The sequence below is a fragment of the Hoplias malabaricus genome, chromosome 6 (genome assembly GCF_029633855.1).
Source record: "Hoplias malabaricus isolate fHopMal1 chromosome 6, fHopMal1.hap1, whole genome shotgun sequence".
Taxonomy (NCBI): domain Eukaryota; kingdom Metazoa; phylum Chordata; class Actinopteri; order Characiformes; family Erythrinidae; genus Hoplias; species Hoplias malabaricus.
In genome coordinates this window covers 43,679,209-43,704,203 of record NC_089805.1, presented here as the reverse complement: position 1 = coordinate 43,704,203, position 24,995 = coordinate 43,679,209, and the positions used below count along the sequence as shown (strand labels likewise).

Genomic DNA, 24,995 nt, shown 5'->3' with positions numbered 1-24,995 from the left:
CTAGCCATGGGGAGAATTCCTCCCTATCTGGTGCCTCTATCCTTAGTACAGGAGATTTTGTCTACAGCAACTCGAGAAGTAGTTACTGATCTCCAGGCCCACCTAGCCTATACTTTAGGTAGCGCCATCCCAATTTATGTCAATCCTCAAGACAGAGAATTAGCATTCATCATTAACCTTCCCATAATGGCGCCTGAAAACATCTACTGTTTGAAAGATGTTGTCAACGTTGGCTTCTGGCAAGATTCTGCCTATGTTCATGTAAAAACAACATCTCTTGTAGAATACCAAGACGATAACCCTGACCTATATCTGGTACCCAACTTGTTTATGTGCACACTCACTAAAGACATCCACTACTTGTGCCCTAGCAAACCTTTTATTCGTGACAGCGCAAATGGAATTTGTGGCCTTAAGCCTATGATGAGTAATACTCAATGTCTGGTGGTCGTGACACCCCGAATTTTTTTGTAACCAGTACCCAAGCTAAGATTGTTGGAAACCGTTGGTTGGTTAACACCCCCTTTAGAGAGGCCCTACTAACCTACGATCAACATGACACCTCAGAAAGGGTACCCCTTCCTAGCCAGACTTTCTGGGTAGACATCCCAGTAAACGCAATCCTACATGTAGGAGACCTGGCCCTGTATCACCTGAAACCTGACCAATATGAGAGCGACATAGAAATCTCAGAGTTCTTCTCCAAACACACCATCGAGCTAGATACTAAAACACTAACTCGCCTAGAATATGAGGGAACCCAAGTCATTGACCTAACCTCTATCGATAACACTCTTAGAGAACTGTCGTCTCAAACCCTCTGGCCAGTTCAGCCTGTCACCTATGCATGGTCCACTCCAGACACCTTACTAGATACACTGGTAGGATTAGGATATCTTTTGACCTTTGGTATTGCTTGGTCAAACGCACTCGAGCCCTACACAGTAGGTTAGAAACTTGGTCTAGAAAAACGGTTAAATTCGTTAGATATAAGAGAGCCCAGAGAGGTGAACCCCCAAGTTTTAGATATGAAGCCGAAGGCCATGTCGAAGAACCAGCTCTCGAGGTTGCGCTTGAACAAGACCTACCCCTAAGTAATTAGAATCCCTTCAGCATGAAAACACTCCATATGCACCCATACACTGATAGGAAGACATCAGCTCTGGAAATGTGTTTGAATATGCTTGCTGATCTCACCTTCCTCCACAGCAAAAGTTCTTTTCAGCTCCATGCTCCCTGCCAGACCATAAAACTGAAAAAAGGGGGGAATGTAGTGGAGTATGGATCAAATAAAGAAATGAAAATTTCTGAATGAAAAGACTCTCCACTCTGAATAAGGATTTTTTGGAACAGAACCCCACATTCCACAGAATGCGTGTGTGCTGAAAGACCCTGAACTCCCCCCCCACACACACACAAACTCACGCACATCAACAAAAGCTAAGCAGGACACTTTCCAGTGACCCCTCGTCTTCTCCAAGAATGTAAAGAAAACAGAACCAGTTTATGATGCTTTTAAGCCGAAGGAGATCAAACAAAGTGTTAGAGACCCGGATTAAAAAGAACCCCTGTTTTATGGCCCTCGGCGCCTAGATGGCGCACTGGTTATCTCCTGCAAAAATCAACAGATGGCCCGAGGACTGACCTATAGTGAACTCTCCCAACCCTGGTTCAAACCAGACAAATAACATGGACCAACAGTGCCCCCAAAGTGGACATTTGCAAAATCACGTTTTGCCCTGCCACTCTCTAAATCCATAACGGAAGCATCGGGTTTTTATAAACATGTTTATGCAATATGTATGAATGTTACTCTCTGTTATTCTCAGGTGAATGTCTACTAACTAATGAAGTGATGTGTATTACTGTTTCAATCATGAAGGAAAATTTCTGTCTCTAATTAGGAAAACGAATTAGTTTCTAACATCTAGGATAATATTGTAATGGGATGTAATTGTAATGTACTCAAGATATATACATACATAGATATTTGATCAAAATAATCCAGTACACTCATTGTGCTATACCACAAGTATGTATAAGTATTTTTTACTTTATTCAGTTTTCTATGTTGTCCAGTATACGTGACTCTCTTCTCTCTCTGAAACGTGAAACAAGTCACGTGAGCCTCAGACCCAGGATCCAATCAAAGAAAGGAGACCTCCCAAATGGGCGTGACCACGCCACATCTGAAAAGGGGTTGCCCAGCTCTAAGCTCACTCTTTTTTTTTTGCTTCTCTCTTTTACGCTTCACACTCTCTTACGCTACGCTCTTCTTCTTTACACTGACAAGACGCTTCTTCAAAAAGACTCGAAGGACCTCACGCAACTACCAAGGGACGCCTTGTGCCAGTTAGCAGTGTGATACAGAAACTACAGAGTAACGTCGAGCAATTGTCCGTAATCTTTTCTTTGTTTATTTGTGTTCGTGTTTGTCGCCCAATCCAAGTTTTAATTTTACGACCGATCAAAGCGGGTGAAACTTATTCGTGGCCAGAATAAAAGACACCACTGGGACAGAGGAAAATCGGAAAATAAGTATAAGCTAATTAATTCGAAAATTAGTTCTGAAGATCGGAGGAAAACAGCAAACCTTTATCTTGACGCCCCTTCCATCGGGAAGGAGAAATCCAGCCAAGCCAGCAGCTCTCTGTTAAGGGAACACCCGACTGACGTCACACCGTCTAAAGGACATCGAAAAGTGGCTGACTCATCCTGGAGGGACTCCCCCCACTAATCAGCCCAACTTCAGCCGTGACAAGTCAAACACCAGAGGAACAGAGCGAAAATCTGCGGGACCCATCAGCTGTGATCATAACCCAGAAAATAAAAGAAAAGTAAGCTAAATTCCTCATTTTCAGAGCTGAGAACGAATTAAATCTCTTGGTAAAATAACCTCTTAATCAGACATAGCAACACCTCATCCCCAAGCCTTATCGCCTAGCCTATCTTTAAATTCGAACCAGTTTCACCTGCATTGATGCCGTGAGATTTTGAGATTGTGCTATATTAATTAAATATTCTCTTTTCTCTTAATAAAATATTTCCATTATTTGAAATAACAGTGTGTGGAGTTTGTTCATTAAGAGTCTGAAAATCCTGAAGAACTCACGTAGAGGTGACAGTATTCAATCTCTAATTAATTGTTAATGTTTTTCTCATTTATGTCAATCATAATAGTAGTAATTATTATCATTAGTTAAATCACTATTAAGCATAACGAGCTCGAATAAGGTCAAGCCGCTACAGCTCACAGCCATATAATGTAATGGGATGATAGCTATTGTAAGCAAAGTGAGGAAAAATGGTATAAAACTTGTTGTTAGGGATGAAAGCAAGTAAGCTCCAGTGTATTATGTGTGCCTTACTTCAATAAACTGTTCTTTCATTTGATGCAGACTTAGAGACTTTTATTTCTGTCATAATGTTCCACCACAGCACTTATCCAGTTCAGGGTCGCGGGGGGTCTGAAGCCTACCCAGAATCATTGGGTGCAAGGCAGGAACACACCCTGGAGGGGGCGCCAGTCCTTCACAGGACTACATATTCACTCACACACCTAAGGACACTTCTGAGTCGCCAATCCACCTACCAACGTGTGTTTTTGGACTGTGGGAGGAAATCAGAGCACCCGGAGGGGGACTTGAACCCAAAACCCCGGAACTGTGTGACTGTGACACTACCTGCTGTGCCACTGTGTCTCAAAATTAAAACCTGAATATCTACCCAACAAACTAATATCCACAAATTGGTGCCAGTTTTCTCATTGGGTTGGTGTGTTTTGGTACAGGGAAAATTACATCAAAATGTATCACAAAAAACCATGTGAGAAAGTTCTCTCTGCTGATTGGTCAGACCTGATGAGGCAGGGTCAAGAAAGTAGGGGTTTGATTAAACCAGACTAAAGAAAAAGTACAGGTCTGCAAATGCCCTCAAATGCTTTGCAGCTGGAACAATTAGAGGTTTAGGACATTTTCACACTCGTAGTTCATTTGCTCTGGACTGTCGCAGAATCAGTTCAGTAATTTGTAATCTTGGAGTTTATTCCACTTGGTTTAGTTAGCTTTCACACAGGGAAAAATCCAAGCGCACTAAAACATGCTAAATGGTCAGAACTGACTGAGTGGCCTTCATTTCCACAGCCCCAAAGAGGCATAAGATCATTTATAATATCTCAACAACTTTCAACATATTCTTTAAGCACCTAATAATACACTGTAAATTTAAGCCCAGTTTGGCTTTAAGATTCTGTGTTTTGAGTTTAAGCCGTAGCCATGTAAACAAGTGTGTCCCATTCTGTCCTCAACTCTGAGCCCTTGAACAGTTGAACCCTTGTGCCTCTTTTGATCACCCTTTGTCAACCACAAGTGTTCACTTCAAGGAAGGCCTTAGGGCTTAGTGCAAGAATTGGGACAAAGGACGTATCTTTGATTAGTGGGTAAACTTTAACCAGTTCTCCGTTTACCTGCTCCGCTGCATCCAATAAACAACGGGCTATGAATATCTTGTAAATCACCGGCAAGAAGGTGGCACCATTGACCAAAGCAAGCCACAAATGTTAGTATTTTCTCCTTTAATGAACTATGATAAAAATGATCTGTTTAATGTAGTTCTAATGTCCCTTCACATCATAACAAACATAAAACTTCGCTAGTAGTTTCCCAATGTCCAGAATTTCTAGTTCCACATTAAACGCCAAAGCAATTACATTCTAGAGCCTGTGCCTACTGTAAAAATTCTTAACCAGTGAAAGATTGCACAAAGTATAAAATGGTTCATCTTCTGTAAAGACTTTGTCCTTGTCACTTTCACACTTATGTATTGGTGAGGTCATTTTTTATTGTGTGTGTGTATATGTTTTTAATCTGTGTTTTTGTTTTCCGTGACTCTAAGCATGAGGGGGTTAAGGGTTGTATGAAATGTTGATCTGAATTGTGTAAGATTTGAGAGTCCTAACTGTAGGGTTCATACATTAAAAACAACAACACAACACTTTTCATTGGAGAGGTATCTCTGCTTTGGTTTTTCAATATTATTTATCTCCACCTTCTATCTATGGTCTGTGTTTCTGCTCTAAGCACAAATCAGTGGTGATTCAGGTCTGATGATATTCTCCCAAGGTGTTAGTTTACACCAGGGTTTTTCAAACTCTTTGTTCATTGATGTATAACGTGACATAGGCATCACAAACTGAACATTTACTACATTATGAAATCCAATATTAGTGGTTAGCCTACTTATTTCTCTATTAATAACATTCAGAATTTACATTTATATATATTTCATTATGTAACATTATTACTTCATAACACTTCCCTACACTGTACACACTATTCCAAGGACACTCGAAAACAAGGGGAAAAGTTTAATGTAAGAAATGAGGTTGACCCTTAAAGTTGAGCAGATCTCTGCTTTCTCTGTTTAAAATGTACAGCCACTAACACAACGCCCCAAGAAGGACATGTTGGAATTAAATGAAACTTTCCATGTGTGAATGTAATGATAATATATGTAAATGACTACATCTGAAAGGAAGTCCTAGTCCCGTGTTGGGCCCCCTCTAGCCTGGATACAAGACGAGGTATGGTTGAGTCTTACAGGTTTCGTATAGCATTCTGCAGCACATTTACCCACAGCTGGGCCTGTAGATCCTGCATACTCTTAGGTTTCAGAAGTTGGTGTCTCTGCTGGTCCCATAAACACTTCTTTGGCGATGAATCTGACTGGGCAGCTCAGGGAATTGTTGTAGTTTGGTGGAAACATTCCCTGGACAGCAGTGTGTGTAAGAGCATTATCCTGCTGAAAAATGCCAGTTGGATGCCCTGGTGACAGGACGTCCTGCAGATATCACTGAGCTGTTAGTGTCTCTCATATACTAGAGTTGACTGACAGTTGTATGATGTTTGAAATCATTGCTAAAGATAATTCTAAAAAAGGTTCTAGTCTGTTACAGTCCAAATTTTGTCATTGATGACACCATTGTTCACTGCACCTCCCAACAGTTTGGTCAGAATGGCAGAGATAGCGGCAGTTCCTCAAAACCACAATTCTGCTTCTCTCAGGATACGCCCAATCTCAAAGTCTGGCACCTAGGCAAAATGTCTTTGAATGTATCGTAGAGGTTTCTAGAAGTCAATGGTCTCTCACCAAGAGGTTCACTTGCCAACAGCAGCATCTGTGAGTCTTTATAAAGGCAGAGGGGAAATGCATTTTTATGTGCTCCTGTGGCAAGATCTAACCTGACTACACCTGTAGTCATTTATGTATCTGCCTGAAGCATCACCGCATGCTGAGGTTTGCTACAATCCTGGGTGCATAGTTCTTCACATTTCTGATCCTTTAGGTCCAACCTGTGTTGAAGTGGTAGGTGGTGTATTGTAGTGAACACTGCTACACTCCACAGACTGGGGTTAAAGTCCCAGCTCAGGCAATAAACTATACAAAAACAAAGCAAAGGAAAAAAACCCACAAACAATAAAGACAAACAAACAAACACCACACCACACCACACTACACAATGCTACACGCACCTATGAATGTCTTCCAATTATAGACCCTCTTGTAGTTTCATTTCTGGACTGACCCAAACAACAGATTCAGCTTTAAAAGGTTTTATTTATGTTGCCACAAGCATTCTTTTCATTACACAGGAAAACATCTCTGGGCCAAACAGTATTCCAGTCCCATACAAAAGAGAAAAAAGGGAAAATTGCATCTCACTTGAATACAATATTTTATAAATGTCCTACTTAAATTTCCTACTTAACATCGAGCCAGTTAGGCTGTCAGCATGTGGCTAGGTGTCCTTGCAGCGTTTTGCATTTGACAAAGAATCCATTCACGCTGATTAAACTGAAGAAAACATAGCATTTGTCATTAATTCTTTAGAGCACAATGGTTCTGAATCTGAGGGACAAACTGTCCTGAGACTTCATAGTGCTTTCAAGCTTAGGTTCAACTCATCAGCACAGATTAAACACGGCTTCAGCTGGGAGCAGCACCCCAAAAAGTGGTGCGCCGTCCTTAACAGCACAAACAAACAAACAAAATGCAAACAAAGCCAAAAAAGATCACATAACAATACGCTCAAGGACAGAGAGAAAACATCTGGACTTGATTCACTACACCTTTCACCGTCATGGCCTTCTCCAGAGAAAACCAAACCCATGAACACTGAGCACTCTTTCAGGCGCCATCCGCCGTTGTGCTAAAGACATAAGGGTCCAACCAAAGACCCTGACAACCTCGCTATAACACAGTGGATCTGTTTTACGACCTCCTTGATTGTCCTTGCGTTTATGTCTCAAAGTGCGGGGTTTTTTTTCCATCACTGTATACTCACAAATATCTCTGTGTGAGAAAGAAAACAGAACTGAAGTTGATGAGGGGAAAAAAGCATGCAAAATCTTTATGAAGAACAGATTGATCGTAGCATCAGCACCAAATTATAGAAAATATACATTAAATTCATTTTTTTAAAAATAAAATGATAAAATAAAAACAGAGGAACACTTCCACATTCACATGCACTCTGAAAATTAAACATATTCGCATGGTTTTCCGTTTTTCAGTTAATCCCTTTTGCTGATACATGAGTTTATAGATAAAAGGCACGATATAAATAAGTAAAGGAGAAAAGGGGGGGAAAAAAAACACAGAGACACAAACAAATGAAGAGTACACATTCGTAATGGTCAAAGCTGCTTGTGTAAAAATGCTCTTTTCCTTTAGGCTCAGTATTGTTCAGTCAAAATCTCACAGCATCAGCCGTCCATCCTTGAATGAAAGAGTGAACGTTAAAGCAACACTAGGTAGTATTTTTATCTTGGAACTTTAAAATAATTCTGATGCTTCGTAGGTAGAACAGAGCCTCTGTCAAATTATACTGTGCAACTGTAGGGGGAGCCCAAGAGCAAATCTTACCTAGTGTTCCTTTAAACCACTGACCCAAGAAAATAGGTATTGCACAGACAGTTTCTTTCTCCCACAACACGTGTTCTTAATGAGCCAGCGCTACTCACCTGACGAGATACACGTTCAGCCATGTCAGTTTTTTTTTGGCTTTTCAAAATCAATCAAACATACTGAGCACTGCAAAGTTCCCCTAAAGCTGTATTTGGAGGTGGTTGTGAGGTCTCGAACAGCACTCACCCAATGCATCACACACTCTGCTCAAAGTGGTTTCATGGTTTAGTACTGAGATGCACAGCGTGACACACTGCATCAGATCCTACAAATGATAGACATGAGCTTCTGCTTCACCACTGTGTAAATGTTCAGTGAGAGATTTAGTCTAAGTTCTCACCAAGGACGCTTCGGACTGTTCCGAAACAAACAGAAATGAGTTTCTCGGCCACTCAGGACGCGATTCTGACTGGAAAAAAAAAAATCTATCACCGCTTGAACAAGAACAAGGCTTGGTCCAATGAGTTTCAAATTCAACTGGACAGACAGAAGGCCGAATCATTTTCAGATCTATTTGTGAAGACAAGGGTTCACACATGTCAGCATGTGACAAATGAAGAACATTTTAAAGACACTGGAAAGGAACTGAGGTCTATGGTAAAACCCTGTAAGTACCATTTGAGCGCAGGCACCAAGTTTGAATAATTACCTTCTCAAAAGCTGATTAACAAAACTTCTCCAGTCAGGCTTCTTACCTGATCTAATCCTCGGTATATTTACGCTTTGGAATGAGTGCAAAACGACGTCTAAAGCAAATATGAGCAAGATCAAAAACACAATCTTGAGAAAAACATCTCAAAAGAGAAAACAAAATCACCCAAAAGCTTTCATGCCAGTGCAGACCGGTGGTCTTGGTGAATCCAGTTGTAATGGAGATGGTTTATGTTTGCAGCCCTTTTGCAGTGGGCTGGCAGTAAGTGGGTCATCATAGTTCTTGTCTGTGATTTTTTTTATATGGTTCACACCTCTGAAGGTGTGTAGCAGTGCCAGGCTCAGCCCCAGGGTAACGTAGCTGCCATACAGTCAGTGGAGAGCCGAGGCTGAGACACAAAAGGAGGAGTCTTCTCCAGTTTGTGAGCATGGACTTCTCTTCCGTTCATCTCCCAGCAGGTGTCCTTAAGGTGTTTTGTGTATGTGTGTGTGTGTGTGTGTGTGTGTGTGTGTACTGAGGTGTGATTGAACTCCTCTCTGAAACAAGGGAGTTGATCTGTCTGTATCACACACCTCGAGTTTCACCACCAGCAACTCAGCTCTATAAGAAGTCCAGCTCCAAAGCTTGGTGCAGAGACACCAGATCCCCGTGAGTCGAGACCCGCCAGAAAGGCATGTTGTGCTGCAGAAACACAGTTTTCTTTGTCAAACACATGGCTTATATAAGGAGTGGGACATGTTTAGTAAAATATATGGGCATGCAAATTCAGCATAGGCTTTATTCACACTGCAGGGGTGTTGTTTTAAAGGTCCTTATATGCTTTAGCATCGAACGTATGCTTTAAGCAAAACATGTCTTGCGTAGACACAAACCTTAAGGCCGATTTATACTTCTGCATTGACTTGACACAGAGCCTATGCCGCTGTGAGCGTAGCGTCTGCGTCGCTCTGCAATAACACTGCCACACCACTAGGGTCTCAAACACCACTGAATCTCAAACATCTGGTGTAGTGTAGTAGAGTAACTTTTATAAATGCCTAAAATGCACATTACCTATATTTTCTGTTCTAATTAACATCCTACTCCCTAGTGCACTGTACACTAACATTACACTGTGTTCTATAGAGGATGTAGGAAGATATTTGAGATTCAGTCCTAGTGGTTTGGTGGTGTAAATGCAGAGTGATGCAGACACCAACACACAACTATAAATGCTTGTGCAGGCTTGTATAGTGTAGAATCTGTGTTGAGTCAAAGCAGAAGCATAAATGGGCCTTTACAGTCCATAGCCGAGTTAACAAGTGACCAAATCTGATCCGTATGATTAGTCTGCGGCTGTATGTGGTGGTTGTTATAATATCGTAAACATAAAATACACAGAGAGAGAAGGCAAGAAAATACTGACACAGGGGAATGAGAAAACAAAATCCAATCTGGCTGATCAGACGAGCTTGGCTTGTATTCAAGCAGAAAACATTTGAATCCCTGCCAAAACCCCTAGTTTGTTTCCTGTCAGAACTAGAAAAGTATTCACTGGAGGTGTTACAAAGGTAAAGTAATACCTCCCACGTCAGCTATGATCCCAGACACAGCCTTTGATGAAATATAAAAAGGCTTCACTCACACTGAGAAATGATTAAAATATGTTCATGTGGACTTTCAGCAGGACACACAAACTGTTCGGATTTCACAGGATCTAGAGCCTAGAAAAACCCGATTGTCAAAACCCAATTCACAATCATAACAGGACCAGTGTGTGGAGACATTCCTGACACACACTGAACTTATCTTTCTGTTCTGTAGCTGAATATTCATTAAGTACTACTCGTGTGACCCCAGCATTTCTCTGTGAATTACTGGCTGTTGCAAGGTAGAAATCCGATTACTGCTCTAATTCATGTAAACCCGCAGTTTCCACATTATGTGATTACTCAAGTAAATACATGCATGTAAATACACTGATCTGATCGGATTAAGTGCATGTAAGCGCACTCACTGTGGCCCACTGTCTCCCACTGCAGAACCCCTCACTTCCTTCAAACACAGAATGAACTTGTACAGTATTTAAATGACCACTAATCCTGTACTTAATGAAATGCCCTGAAATCAGGGACTGTGTTTGTGTCTCTCTCGGGTATCAGCAGTTATTGCTGCGTTGGACTGTAATTATAATGTGTTTATTCTGTATTTCTATCTTTAGGGTTCAGCAGTGACTCTATTTCTAGCACTTATCTTAGTTAAATGGTATGGCATTAGGAGTCTAACCTATTTGTACAGGAGAGGATGATCGAAAATGCGATTTATTTTTCTAAAACTATCAAACCTGAACCATAAACAGTTGAAACTAACTCACATTGAGCCTGAAGGAGGGCGCATTAAAAGCAAGATAGGTGTTGCCTGCAGCAGTTAAAAAAATGCAAGACCAACCCGGTTCTTTCTCAGAATTGCTGTTGTTTGTGATGTTGTTGTGATGGTTTGTGGCAGCTGTACCTGTTTAGCTGCGAACTCCTCCTCTCGGCCGTCGCCTATGACCACATAGGTCACTTTCTTCCCAAATCGAGACACGATGCGCTCAAAGCAGCTCTCTTTTCCTGTGAATCAAAGGAGATGTTAATCAGTTTCAACAGCCAACAAATCCACTGTGTGACTCTATAGTTACGAGGGTGAGGAAATAAATCATACCTATCCGATTAAAAACACGTATCTCCATTTTTTTGGATTTTTAATTTACGACATCCTTTGAACAGAGTAGCTTTCTGAAAATTTCACAATAAACGGACCAATAGAAATGATCCAAAATAACTTTGTTATAAAATCTTTTTACATTGACTTCCATTGAAAATCAAACAGGTTTTGTCCTTCTTTTGTAAAGTTATTGTTTTAGGAGATAGATCTATTTAATTGGACAGCGATGAAATTCAGGAACCACTGATTTGTCATTTCTGTTAAAGTTGATCAAAATCCACATGCCTCTGGAGCTTAATAGAAGGTGCTTGTAGAAGTGTTACCTGGCCCCTTGGAAATTAGTTATAAAATGTGGTTAGAATCTTTCCCTGTGAAATGGGATACGCCTTTATCAGCAGCTCAACCAGTCTGCAGTGATATCAGAGGAGTGGTACAGTGCTGCATCCTTGACTTTAATTCTATTTAGTGCCTTAAGAGGCCTTTGATAATCAATTATCACCACCCACTCCTAACTCCTGTGTGATATCAAGCTTAATTCAGCCTCTTATTTAGCTGATCTTTCTTTTTACATTGAGCCTACATTAAACTAAGATAATACACTGCTTAACATGTTTGCAAAGAGAAAACACTGACATTTCTGGGTTTGGTTGATTGCTGGTGTAGTGTCTCGCTGATGATTCTCAGCTGATGGCACTCGAGTTTGGAGTGAAAAATCTATTTTTTTTCTATTAAAAGTCATATATCCTTTCGCCCCATTTTATTTTCTCAACAAGAATTCAGACACACTTCCCCTAGGCAATACGGAGGGATAGGGCAAATAGGTAAGACAAAGGGTGATTATGGGATTCACTTAAAATGCACTATAGACCAGGCCAGTTCTTCTGAAGCAGATTTTTAGGAGAGTTTAACCACACAATTCCTAAAAAGCTGAAATGCCTCACAGAGCTGTTACCCATGGAATAAACCTTAATTTTCCTGTTCTCCTGCAGGGGGATGAAAAGGTTACCTATTTTCGTGGCACTGTAGATGCTGTCAACTGGGAAAATGTCCCCCAGGCCATAGAGAAGAACTTTAGCCAGAGCTGGGACCAGTTGAGTGGTGGTGACCAAGACGTTCATACAGCGGCCCCTGGACGGACAGAGGAGCAAAACCTTTACCATCAGCTGAGCTTCACTTTAATTTAATGCAATGTAAATTAATAAAAACAGCTTCCTGGGTTTTCAACAGAAATATATCTTTACTAAAAAAGAACGAATATGAATATGATGCCATCTAGTGCTCGGTTGTAATCCATACATCTGAGATCTTCTTTGTAGAATAAAAGCTAACTGCTGCTTCACCGTGAGGCTCTACTAGCCGATCTGTGTCCATGAATCTAACAACAGTAATGTGAAGATCATCTCTGTGGCTGGAGGCTCCTACACAGTTGTAAATCAGGAGAAAATATCTTTCAGGACCAGAACCCTGAAGTCCTTTACATCATATAATTTTCATTAGATTTGTAAAAAAAAATTGGACAACGTGTGTGGGTGGAAACAGTGATGACAGGACACTGCAGGAAGTACATCCTTGCCCAGAGATAAATCACAGAAGGAGATTTTTGTTGTGCTTACTGGCCTCACCTGGACTGGATGAGGAGCAGTGATTTGATGGCGGTGCCCAGCCAGCCGTCAGTAACTGTCTCAATCTCAGCGCGAACTCGGAGCAATAGGTCTCTCTTCATGGGACTTAACAGAGCTACACACACACACAGCGAGAGATTCTTTAGACAAGGCAGTGTACCTATAGAGGATCTTTTTTACATAAAAGCAACTCAAGGTGAACAGTAATATAAAAAAACACTAGTGATTGTTTTCAAGTACGGCTAATTCCCTAAATGTGTGCTGTAACCCATACCTCACGCCAGTTAAAATATTGTTATGGATTAAATAGTGTTCTGGATCCGAGCACTGAGGGAACTGCACAGAAGACCTGCAGGGAACTAAATCCAAACCTAGAGCTGGAGTAAAGGTCTGAGTCTGCAGCAGATCTCACCTCCTACATTCCCTTTGTATGCGTTGTAGATCTCTTTTAGGCGGCGGTACCTAAACGCCAGTTTCCGCATCCACTCCACTCCCCCCTGAACTGCTGAGGTGGAGCCCGGACCCCCAGCTCCAGCTGTTCCGTTAAAGCCATCACTCGCAAAGTTATAGTTACTGTAGGAGGACAAACAGTGTCATAAAAGAGGGTTTGTACTTTCAGTATGACTAAAAAAAAAAAAAAACCCCTATAGTTAGAAAAAGTGGCTTTAACTTATATATATATATATATATATATATATATATATATATATATATGAGATATTTATAAAAATAAAGGCATTGCCACCGTTTATATATTGTTTTATTTGTTCAGAAATATTATACTCAGCAGAAGACTCTGCATATGATGTAATAACCTAGTATTACATATATATTTATATGCAATACCTCAGATCTTGTCCATTGTCATCAGAGGCAACATCTTCCACATGGACCTGATCACATTCCTGCACTCAGAGAAAAATCATGTGTCAGAATCCCCCACAGAACCATGAGGAAACATGGCCTGGTACAAGGGAAAAGCGCAATAGTGCATGGAGAAAGGAGAGATACCTCCAGATCATTAAAGAAAAGATGAGTGTCTGCCAGCTCGAATATCAGCTCCTCCATCTGCAGACCCAGGTTCAGGACTGTGGCCGGGTCCTGGGGGAAGGTCAGACAAACCAGCACAGACAACTTTGTATTTACTACAACCCAGGTCTGTTCATAAATCCAAACCAAACCGTAAAACAGGATGTGTTCAAAAATTCATTTTTGATCTATCCATTCCCTACCCTCTACTCATTTTCAGTACCTTGCCAAACTTCTGTGCAAATGTCCCAGTGAGAAGGGAGTGGAAAATGATGATGGTTTCATCCAGATCCCAAAGGAAGATTCGCTGGGAAAAACAGGGAAGATCAAATTAAAAGGTTGAGAACGAGATAGTGGCATGAAAATGTGCCATTCTGAAATGTTGGCTCACACGCGGTTTGTACCTCCAAGTCGTTGTCAGTGGCCTGGGAGCTGTCGGGTTTCTTGCCTTTGCCTTTAGATTTACTGGGCAGGCTCCTGCGGGCATTTTCGTCCTGTTCATGCGCCGCTGTGGACAGAGGAGCTGCAGCAGGAAGAGACGCACTGGCTGGGAGAGCCACATCAGGAGATGTGGCTGAGAGAGAGAGAGAGAGAGAGATATCAGAAAGAAATAGTGTGTGGAGTTAAAGACAGAAAGGGACAGAGAAAAAAACAAAAAAATGCAGACAAAAAAAAGCTTTGTGATAAACAAGCTAACTTGTGTTTATTGATAGTCAGAAAACATGTTATTTCTTACTAATTCAAGGAATAAGGTTTAAAAGACCGTTGCCCCCCGCCCCAAACGGTGTTCGGAAACTCTAATAGGCGTCTTGCCTGTGACGTAGATGGTGGACAACAACTCTGGAAGTTTAGCTTATTGCTAGGCTATTGTCATGAATAATGTTGGTTATTTAGCTAGATACTGTCATAACAGTCGGTCATAACGGTGTTTTACCGCGTCATTGTTCAGCTGTTGTCCACCAGTGAGGTCACGGTCGAGTTCAAGAATTTCTGTAGTGAGCTCGGGTTTTTCCGTCAATTTAATAAAATTGTCAGTTTTAAAGCAAATTAAGCTGCTATTTTCATTTTAATTCATACTTATATCTCTCAGTAACTACAATAATGTGAAATATTCATGCAGGTTCATTAAGTGGTGCTTAGCCTTTAAAAGCACATATAATTTAAAATCATTATTTAGTTACCAAGAAAACTAGGTATTGCGGACTCCACGAGATTTTGAAAAAGTTAAACCAACACATTCACACACAGAGTATCACACTGGAATAATGTTATTTGGTTTTATTCTAGTGTTGGGCTTTATTTGTTTTTTGTTTTTTTTAGCATATATACACTTACTGCTTGGATAAATAGCTTTTTAAGTCTCAATTTCAGGTGCCTAAAATTTTTCACAGTACTGTGTATCAAATAATAATGCTGATTGAAGTCTGTTAATTCATTCATAGTCTGTGTTCATTAATTCATAACCTGTAACTGCTTCATCTTGAACAGTTAAACAAATAAACAAAGGTCAAAAGTTTATCAGAGTGTACCCCTAATTTAGTTTTAAATGTTCTTCCATTGCGTATTGAATCATACTGGGATCTGTCGTGCTGTTGGCATGAAAATTGGTGGAAGTGACATAAACACATATAAAAATTTAACTCAGATTCCACTGCTCTCCGTTATTAAAATGAACGGCAACATTTGTTTCTAAAACTACAGGTGCATGCCCTCAGCATTTACTCTGAGCCCCCTGCAAGAATGTGTGTGTCTCTGAATGTGTTGAAAGTAAAATAATGTTATTGTAAGAGTTGAGCTGAGGACACTGAGCTTGAGGCCATGTGACTGTGATAAAATCTGATTTGGTGTTGTAAATCTGTTACAGCATCCTCTGTGATCATGATGCAGAGAACAATGCAAATTCAATACAACCTGCCCAACCTTTCCCCCTTCAGTACTTTGAGATACATTAAATGTGAGAACACATTAGAAACGTTAACCCTATCTTTGTTACCTGTTGTACTGGGCAGACCTGTAGAAGCACTCTCCTCGGTTTTGACGGCGGTGTAATTTGGGACCACCACACCAGCTCCATCTCCTTCATTGCTGGGTGGAGCAGACGAGAGGTAACTGGGAGGAGGGGTGTAGTACTGAGGGAACTGGCTCTGTCCCAGTGAGTTATAGTTGGAAAAATCCTGAAGATAGAAAAAAAAGCGCAAGACTATCAATCCATTACAGTTTCCTTGTGTTGAGTCAAAGTCACCAACATGCATTTTATATACACTCCCATGCAAGAAAAGGGGGCCAAACACCAATCATTAAGCTATTCATGATAATAAAGTATTTAGAAATACAGCATTCCGGAACGACCCTGGGGTAGAGGAGGGCATTCCGGAACGACCCTGGGGTAGAGGAGGGCATTCCGGAACGACCCTGGGGTAGAGGGGAGCATTCCGGAACGACCCTGGGGTAGAGGGGAGCATTCCGGAACCATCCCATATTTAGTCTTAAACCAAAACTAGTTTGTAAATGTTTTTAACTCGTAGAAGCCATCATCACTGAGTGAAACAATACTGATGATCTGTAAAAACTGAAAAGTTTTCAATATTTAAAAGAAATCAAAGAAAAAATGTTTTCCACTTGGTCAATTGATTTATTTTCTTAATTCTTGATTTAAAAAAGTTATTGCTGGACATTTTGCAGGGCAGTGTACATACACTAATATCTGATTCATGAGGATCGTTTCCTGACAGTGACACCATGATTTTTCAGCGTGAAGTTCAGGCTGGAACAGCTCTGAGGAGAATGTGTTGAGGAAAAGCTTTAATAAAACATTCAAATGTACTTCACCTGGTAATGGAAGCTCACCTGATGTGTGACCGTGGCTGCCGTAGTGGTGACCGCGGCGGCTGAGGGCACGTTTGTGTACACACTGGACGTAGTGAAGCAGGAACCTGAAATAAACACCCAACGTTCCAGAAGAGCCAAGGGAGCCATGAGGAAAACACACAATACATATGATGATTGTGAAATGTCTTATGAACCTGAATGAAAAAGCGGTTTGATGGATGGAATATGATGAATTCGGCCAAACAACTGTGTTGATTTTGTAATTTTAGAGCTTAATTTAATTAATATGCAAATAAGTAAACAAGTATTCCTTTATGTTTTTTTTTGTTATGATGGTGTCACTGGTTATTTTCTGATTTAAAATGAAAGCATCTGAACTGTTAATAATAATGGTAACATAAATCACAATAACTCGATATTAGTTAATATTAATACCATGGTTATTTTCCCAGTTCTGTGTTAACCATTTTTCCCTGCTTTAATGGTTAATTGTCTATTTTTATATATGCAGTGGAACCCGTACTTACGAACTTGATCCGTTCCGTGACCCGGTTCGTAAGTGGAAAAGTTCCGAAACTTGGAAGTTCATTTCTCGAGTCAGTTTTCCCCATTTAAAATAATGGAAAAGCAATTAATGTGTTCCACCCCGAAAGTCACCCGTTTTACACTGATATATGTTTACAACACTCTCAAATTAGTAAAAAAATACATGTAGCGTTACTAAAAATTAATGAGAAATACAGTGGTAACAGTAATAAACAAGAAATAAAATTTTAAAAGGTTACATATCAAAGACGTGACGACTGGCTGGAGGAGTAACACAGGCACTGGCTGTATGACGGGAGGGGGAGGGGGTGGAATAACGGATAGTAGGCGGTGAATGTGGGGAGACGAAGCGCAGATACGGCTTAACTTAGCACGAATTTCGATGTCTGGGCGCGCTGGGAGACTCGCCTATTGGGGTCAGTGGCCATTTCCAGCCGCTGGCTCAGAGGAGGCTCTGGTTCGTTTCTAGAGTCATGGTTCGTTGGTGGAAGCAAAAAATATTCAAATGCCCGGTTCGTATCTTGGAAAGTTCGTTAGTAGAGGCTCCACTGTACTTTAAAATCAAAAGAAAAATAACAGAATTGGAATCTAATGAAGTAAACTCTGAATTATTTTCTAAAGAAACAAAGGACAGAGAATTATATTTTTAATAGTAGAGTGTGTGATATAATATACACACACGCACAAAAATCACAGCTGTTAAAATAAATAAATAAAGAAAGAAAGAAACAAAAATTAAAATGAAAAAAAAGGCCTTTTGGTAAGCAGAGGCAGGCAGAAGAACGACAGAGAGAAGCAGAGAGAGACAGATAAACAAACAAAAAGAGAGAGAGTGAGACAGAGTGCAGCAGCAGGCTTGCCTTGGCTGGGGTAGGAGTAATGAGCCTGGCCCTGTTGCGGTGAAGTATAGGCTGAACAGAAGCTGAGAAACCCCGTCTGGCCAGCAGGGGGCAGCTCGTGCAGTAGCCCGGGCTCGTTCTTAATGCCTGGCCACATCGCACCTACAGTCAGGTACGAACAGAGGAGTGGCCGGAGAGATGGTGCGGCAGAAGACCGAACAAAACAAAATACATGGGAGAGAAATGCAGAGAACGATGATTAGACAGCAGAGAAGAGCTGGAGTGAGTCTGAAATGTGAATGGAGGAACAGGGCTGAACAATTCACTGCTTTGGTTTTATTAAATGTAAGGATTATCGTGGTATCACTTAAGGTGTTTATTTCTGCAACACTCAACTTTAAAGGGAGGTTTAAGGGAGGATCATATTTCTGTTTTTTATTAAAACTTTGCATTTCACATAACACCCAAGTTTAGAATTAAACAAAAACCCCACCCCCCCCACAACATTTCAAAATGGGTTCCCAGGGGTTTAAAGGGCTGTTTTTAAGGAAAGATTTTCACTTAATGGGTTTTAACTGGACTTTTCCCTTTTAAATCGTTCAGCCCTGTGGAGAAAGGTTGCGATGTGAGTGCATCATATGGTTTAAATGCAGAGTGAGCGCTTGTGTTACAGTGGCATGGCACTGGCAGCTGAACTAATGAATGAAAGGGCACTGATGAAGGAGAGACAGAAGTGTGACAGTGGGACAGACCGAATGGGGGCAGGCCGTATGTCTGGCCTGTTTGACTGAAGGTGCTGTAGACTGGTGACTGTCCCAGAGGAGGGAATGCCACCTGGCTGCCGTATGCAGTAACTGCAGGGCTGAAAAACAGGTTCAGAGATTTATTTATCGATTACTGTACAAAGACATCACGATACATGGAGACATTTTCACTCTATGTGTACTGTCAGCTTCAAATATACAAAGCCAATTCCACATATTGCATTCTATATATTCTTATTGCGATCTATAAACGAATATATATTCATTCATTCATCATCTGTAAGCGCTTCTTCCTGAGCAGAGTCACACTGGGTCCAGATTCTACCCAGAATTTCAAATCCAGTACAAGTCAGTAACGCTCCCTGGACAGAGAACCATTTCGTCACAGGGCATCTCACCCCCGCCCAGGCACTCACACACACACACTCATCCAAATCAAATACTTAACACCTGTAGACAACTTCACACACTCTGGGGAGAACACAGAAAACAGGAACTGAACCCAGCACCCCACCTGCAGCGCGACCATGAATGAATGAATGAATATATATTACATAAAACAGCTATATTTAATGCTTACAAAAACAAACTGCCCAATGAGGAAATGAGGGAGTCTGTCCTTACTTGTTTCCTTGGTAGATCTGTGAGGTATATTCAGAGGCTGTGGCTGTGAGCTCTTTGCATGATTCAACTGGAAGAGAAAAGATCTTTCATCACTTTTGAATCAGGCCTTGACCCGAATCATTCTCCGTAAGAATCAAGAATATTACTACCTTTATCACTGTAGGAGCTGTCTGTGTCACAGGCCTTGGATCTCGACATGTCTTGATTGGACTGCTCTTGACTTCCAGACACTGACAAAAACAGATAAGAAATTAAAAATGCAAGTGAAATATGATGAATATCATTGTAAGTTTTATTCAGACAGGATTACATGGGGTCTTATTAAAAATAAGAATAAAATCAATGAGAAAGTCACAGAGGCTGATTAAAGGAGAGATTATAATGGCAGTGACAGGGACATAGCGTTACTTTTATATCCATATTATTATTTATATCCAATATTATTAGAGAACTAGATCCTTGACCATGATTGTGTGACAATGCTGTATAATTAAAAAAAAAACTAGAAATTCAGACGTCCTCTAGTTTTTCTTTGCCGTACAGATGCGTGAGTTTATCACAGAGACATGTATATTTCTTATTCAAGATTTCCCCTAAAAACAAATCCATTTTACTGAGGGTCTGGATCACTGATAAACAGGAGAGGAGTTTACTCACTTGTACCCAGGGAAGTGGCAGATGACGGAGGGTAAGTCGAGGCGTCGGATCCTAAAACAGCTGCATCTCTCCTGTTCGAGGGGATTACTCATTAGAAACCTCACGTTTATAAAATATTGATACATTAAACATAAGCTGAACCAGTCTAAGGTCTCTATATGAACGTCATACACCAGGCCAGGTCACAGAGGTCACATCTCCATCAAACCACAGCCTTCAGACTTATACATTTAACGGCTTTGTGTCTAAAACTAACATAAATTTGATTTTCACTGTCATTGCACAACACACAAATTCATGCTGCCGCATTTAAAGCAATCAATGGCACTGAACACACACGCACTCACAATCTTGTATCTGCGAATTGTGGGGACATTACAGACTTCTGTTCATTCTGTGGAGACTTAATGTTAAGTATTTCATGAGTAATACTCGCAAAACATTAACCAGCTAGTGCGCACACACACACACACACAGCAGTGGGCAGCCATTCCTCCGCCTAAGGAGCAGGTGGGTTTTAGGTGCCTCAGCTGTGGATGTTGATTGTGAATAAAGTGCTGTTTCTTCACTCCCCGGTCCCCAACTTTCATGTTAATCAAGATCATCGATCCAGTGACCTTCTGGGCTCATATTTACATAAACACCAATCAGTTGTCGGGCGGCACGGTGGCGCAGCAGGTAGTGTTGCAGTCACACAGCTCCAGGGGCCTGGAGGTTGTGGGTTGATTCCCGCTCCGGGTGACTGTCTGTGAGGAGTTGGTGTGTTCTCCCCGTGTCCGCGTGGGTTTCCTCCGGGTGCTCCGGTTTCCTCCCACAGTCCAAAAACACACGTTGCAGGTGGATTGGCGACTCGAAAGTGTCCGTAAATGTGAGTGTGTGAGTGAGTGTGTGTGTGTCTGTGTTGCCCTGTGAAGGACTGGCGTCCCCTCCAGGGTGTATTCCCGCCTTGCGCCCGATGATTCCAGGTAGGCTCTGGACCCCCCGCGACCCTAAATTGGATAAGCGATTACAGATAATGGATGGATGGAATCAGTTGTCCCATTCTTACAGATTAAAAGACACCTTACCTCGGATCCTCCTCCTGACTAACTTTCGGGTCATGTCGGGCTTTCTTTGCCTGTGGAATCAGCAAATGGATAAAATAATTAAACTCCATCCAAAATCCAGACCAAAAGAACATCTCGGGTCAGAAACTGACCACTGAAGACGCTAAAGCGAACACTAATGGCATTAACAGCTGTGCACCAAACTCTAACTGTACACCAGCCAGGGTGGGGTTTCTGATAAAGTGGGCAGTAGGCAACTTAGAAAATACAATGTTGCTACATACTCTATGAATGGCTCATTTTATGCCATTTTTCTGACATTTAGAGGCAAAAAAATCAGATTCAGAGCTCCTCGCACTCTACACGACTTTCCCTCCAACTGACAACTGCGACTGCACCAGCGTCTGCAGACTACAGCCAACCAGCGCAGTCTCGGCCAGATTGGAAATCAGGATTAATCAGGTTAAAAGCCGTGTGGTGTAAGACCGGCTTTAGGCAGTCAGCACAAAATGACTGTAGTCTTGCTTCACAGTTTGTGGGTTGGTGGGCTCTGGATACACAAGGCGAACAGGTGTACATCAAAGCTGAAGTCTCTGTATTTATTCCAAAACTGGAGTTTGAAAGCCTGTGGTTTCCAAACCGTAACATGAATTACAGCCAGCATTATCAAGAACAATGTGTACGCCACTAACTTTAATGGAGACAATCAGCTTCTAAATGAGATTTAGACCAGTGCACACCCTTGAACAATTTCTTACACTCACCCAGTCACTCTCACACACACCTGTGGGAGAACACTCCTCACAGACAATGTCTTCACTGACTAAAAAGTTGTGATATAAAAAAACCCAAATATAAACAGTGGATCACTCAGCCCTACCGGAAGCTCCAGCACATCCTGTGGTTCCTCCATGAAGGTAGCGATGTCCTCACTCTGCGCTGAAGCCGCCTCTGCTTCTCTCTCTTTCTCACACACACTCACACTCACTCGCTCACTATCTGCTGCTTCTGCTACTGTTCAGGCCCTAGAAGACAATCAGAAACATGAACTCAGAATGGACCCTTTCTTTCTTTAAATACCTTCCCTGCCTTCTCATTATGGACAACTTTTCTTTCCCCTGTAGAGCCTGCTCTTATCCAGGGTTTGATCACGAAGCTGAGCACGATGGAGCACTCTGCAGTAAAAAGAGAAAATGTGTATCAGCTGGCCACTAATCCTCTGCACTCTCGGACCGGTGAAGAACATGCGGGTCACTTATCAAACAGATTTCACCTGATTCCTCCCTTGTCTTCTGCTTTTTGCTCAGGGATTACTCTCCCGCCTCTGCTTACACACGCTCTAACCTACTTTGAGGGAAAAACTAGCCTCCGTTTATTATTCCCCGTACACAGCAGGGGCATTAAGTGTTTCTCCACAAGCTGTCACATAAAAAAAAACAACAAAAAAAAAACAAATATGGACAGGGATAAGATCTAACCTTGATTTCATTCAGTCTCTCCCTGGTTCAGCTAACTGGAGGGCACGCAGACATTTACGTTATTGGTGTATAAGGTTAAGTAAAAGAGGGGAAAGTGGATCAGTCAGTTAGAAATTTAATCACATTTATGGATGAGTGAAATCTCAAGCAAGTTCTGGTTGCCACCAGAAAAACAACAACAACATTTGTGCGCAAAACATGTATAAAAAAAATACATAAAATATTTGATTTAACTGAATACATCAGACGTTATGAAAGAAGCAGCAATTTAATTTCAACTGTTCTTGTTCACTTTTTCAGTTCTGGGTCTTAACGCATGGGTCCTGCTTTGGTCAAAACACCACAAGGAACAAACCTCACAGCAGCATTCTCCCCTGTCTAAAAATCCCTGGTCCGTTAAATGGTAATGAGCCGCTCGCTGTTCACCCCGACCCAATCACACAGGAGTGAGGAGCGAGAAGCAGAATCACTGATTTTTAGCCATTTTCGCTTGGTCCTTTCTTCTCCGTCCTGAGTATTCTTATTTCTGCAACGCTCGTTGTGTCTGCTCTGCTGCATTTAACCTCATCTTTGAGGCTTTGTGACACCATCAGGTTGTAAAAAGTGCTGTAGAAATAAACAAATTTGACTGTCACATAAATGCACTGTGATTATAGCGACGATATGGATAAACTGCATCATATAACTATGGTCTGTTTACATCTTAACACGCATTTTTATGAAATCACAGTTGGACGGGATAATTTACAGCGTGTTGTATTTTCCTCGATTCCTCTTTAAAACAGACAGGTCCGTGGACCTATTCCTTTTGAAATGTGTAAGTGGAAAATAGTAAATGAAATAACAACAGTAACACAGAGAGCATCTCCTACACCTAATGTTCTCGCAGATAAACGAACCTGCGAAAACAGCTCTGATCACATTGGCTGATGTAGAAATGACAGACAGCTTGGCCAATAGTATTTTGTCAGTGGCTGATGCAAAAATGATTGACATGTTCCTCCCCAAGAACCCATCCACTCTTGGTCTCCGGTCTGCAGCATTCCCCTTCTCCCATAAACATAGAAAGAAAGAGGGAAGTGAGAGAAAGAAACAAGTAACACAGAAAATGAGTAAACCAATGTTTACAAGAAATAAAGACCAACGTGATATGAGAGTCTAACAGAGTGGACAGTGAGTGGACACAGGGCTTAAAACTCCAGCAGCACTGCTGTGTCTGATCCACTCGCACCACCACCACCAGCTCAGTGTCACTGCTGTGCTGAGACTGATCCACCACCACATCACACCTGCGCAGTGGGAGTTCTGAGCATTTTTAGAACAGGATTAAAGGGAGCTAACGAAGTATGCAGAGCAACAGATCGACTAGAGGCACTAACGCACAATTCAGTGTTTCCACAGATTTTTATCTTGAAAATGTAAACTCTAGAGTGGGTTCTGTTGGGACAACACATGTTTAATTGTGTATATGTGCAGTTTTGGAGGCTCTAAGACGCGCTCAAGTCCAACAATACAACTTTCCTCTCGAGCTAGCGGCTAACAACAACTGCTATTCACTCAGCGCTAGCTTTAGCCACATTAGCATTAGCTCCGTGAGGTTCGGCCGGAGTTACTGGGCCCCTATGAACACTTTACCCCTCACTCTGTAATTTAAACCCGTTTAAACTCAGCCCTGGTTTAAGCCGCTCGCCTCGTATTCACAGAAAGCCGTCTCTTACCATCACACCAAGGCTGCCCCCCTCAAGCTCCCGCTAGCCGGCTAACGCCCTCCCGCCAGCTCCTCCGTGTTGTCAGGGACAACTGCGCAGGAGAAGACACCGTACTGCGCATGCGCGGAGAGTACACAACAGCCGACCGTTTCTGAAGCGTACCCTGCTGCTGACATCCCTGCAAAGTAATTTAACGACTTAATAACACGTGGGAACGAGACATATATTTAATGTAATAAATTAGATAACTATAAAATGCTTTATTAAGTCGTTATCACACATAAAATATCTCATTGGTATTCATTATTATAGGGAACGTCTGTGATTGTGGGCAAATGCTGTGCTCTGGTTTGTTTAGGTTCCAAAGCGCCACACCGTTTTAGGTGGAACAGAATATTTGAGGCGTAAATACGACTATTATTTGTATGTGGCTGAAGTTGAACTTGTCTGTAAGTTTTTACTGTTTGAACTACCACAGAATCTCATATATAAATCAAGTTGTTTCCTTTTTTAGCATATTCGGTCTGCATTTTTACTTTCATGCACTTAG

The 24,995-nt window shown here is 41.5% G+C and overlaps 1 protein-coding gene across 4 annotated transcripts; it reads right to left on the bottom strand.

Annotated features, from left to right (window-relative positions):
- Positions 1-6,601: 6,601 nt before the first annotated feature.
- Positions 6,602-24,591, bottom strand: eya3 (EYA transcriptional coactivator and phosphatase 3). 4 transcript variants are annotated; one of them, XM_066674461.1, is made up of 20 exons: positions 24,455-24,591; positions 22,139-22,283; positions 21,280-21,329; positions 20,213-20,283; positions 19,705-19,785; positions 19,556-19,622; positions 18,920-19,029; positions 18,189-18,329; positions 16,801-16,886; positions 15,947-16,127; positions 14,358-14,527; positions 14,177-14,260; positions 13,936-14,025; positions 13,771-13,829; positions 13,337-13,497; positions 12,925-13,039; positions 12,309-12,430; positions 11,108-11,208; positions 9,190-9,298; positions 6,602-7,350 (listed from the first exon to the last, which is right to left on the bottom strand). In XM_066674461.1, the coding sequence occupies exons 2-19, from the start codon at positions 22,169-22,171 to the stop codon at positions 9,218-9,220; spliced, it is 1,803 nt and encodes a 600-aa protein (XP_066530558.1). In that variant the 5' UTR covers positions 22,172-22,283; positions 24,455-24,591; the 3' UTR covers positions 6,602-7,350; positions 9,190-9,217. The 4 variants fall into 4 exon arrangements, with proteins under 4 accessions (XP_066530558.1, XP_066530556.1, XP_066530557.1 ...); XM_066674459.1 differs by having other exon boundaries at positions 6,602-9,298; XM_066674460.1 differs by lacking the exon at positions 24,455-24,591 and adding an exon at positions 23,636-23,774 and having other exon boundaries at positions 6,602-9,298.
- Between the last annotated feature and the right edge of the window lie 404 nt (positions 24,592-24,995).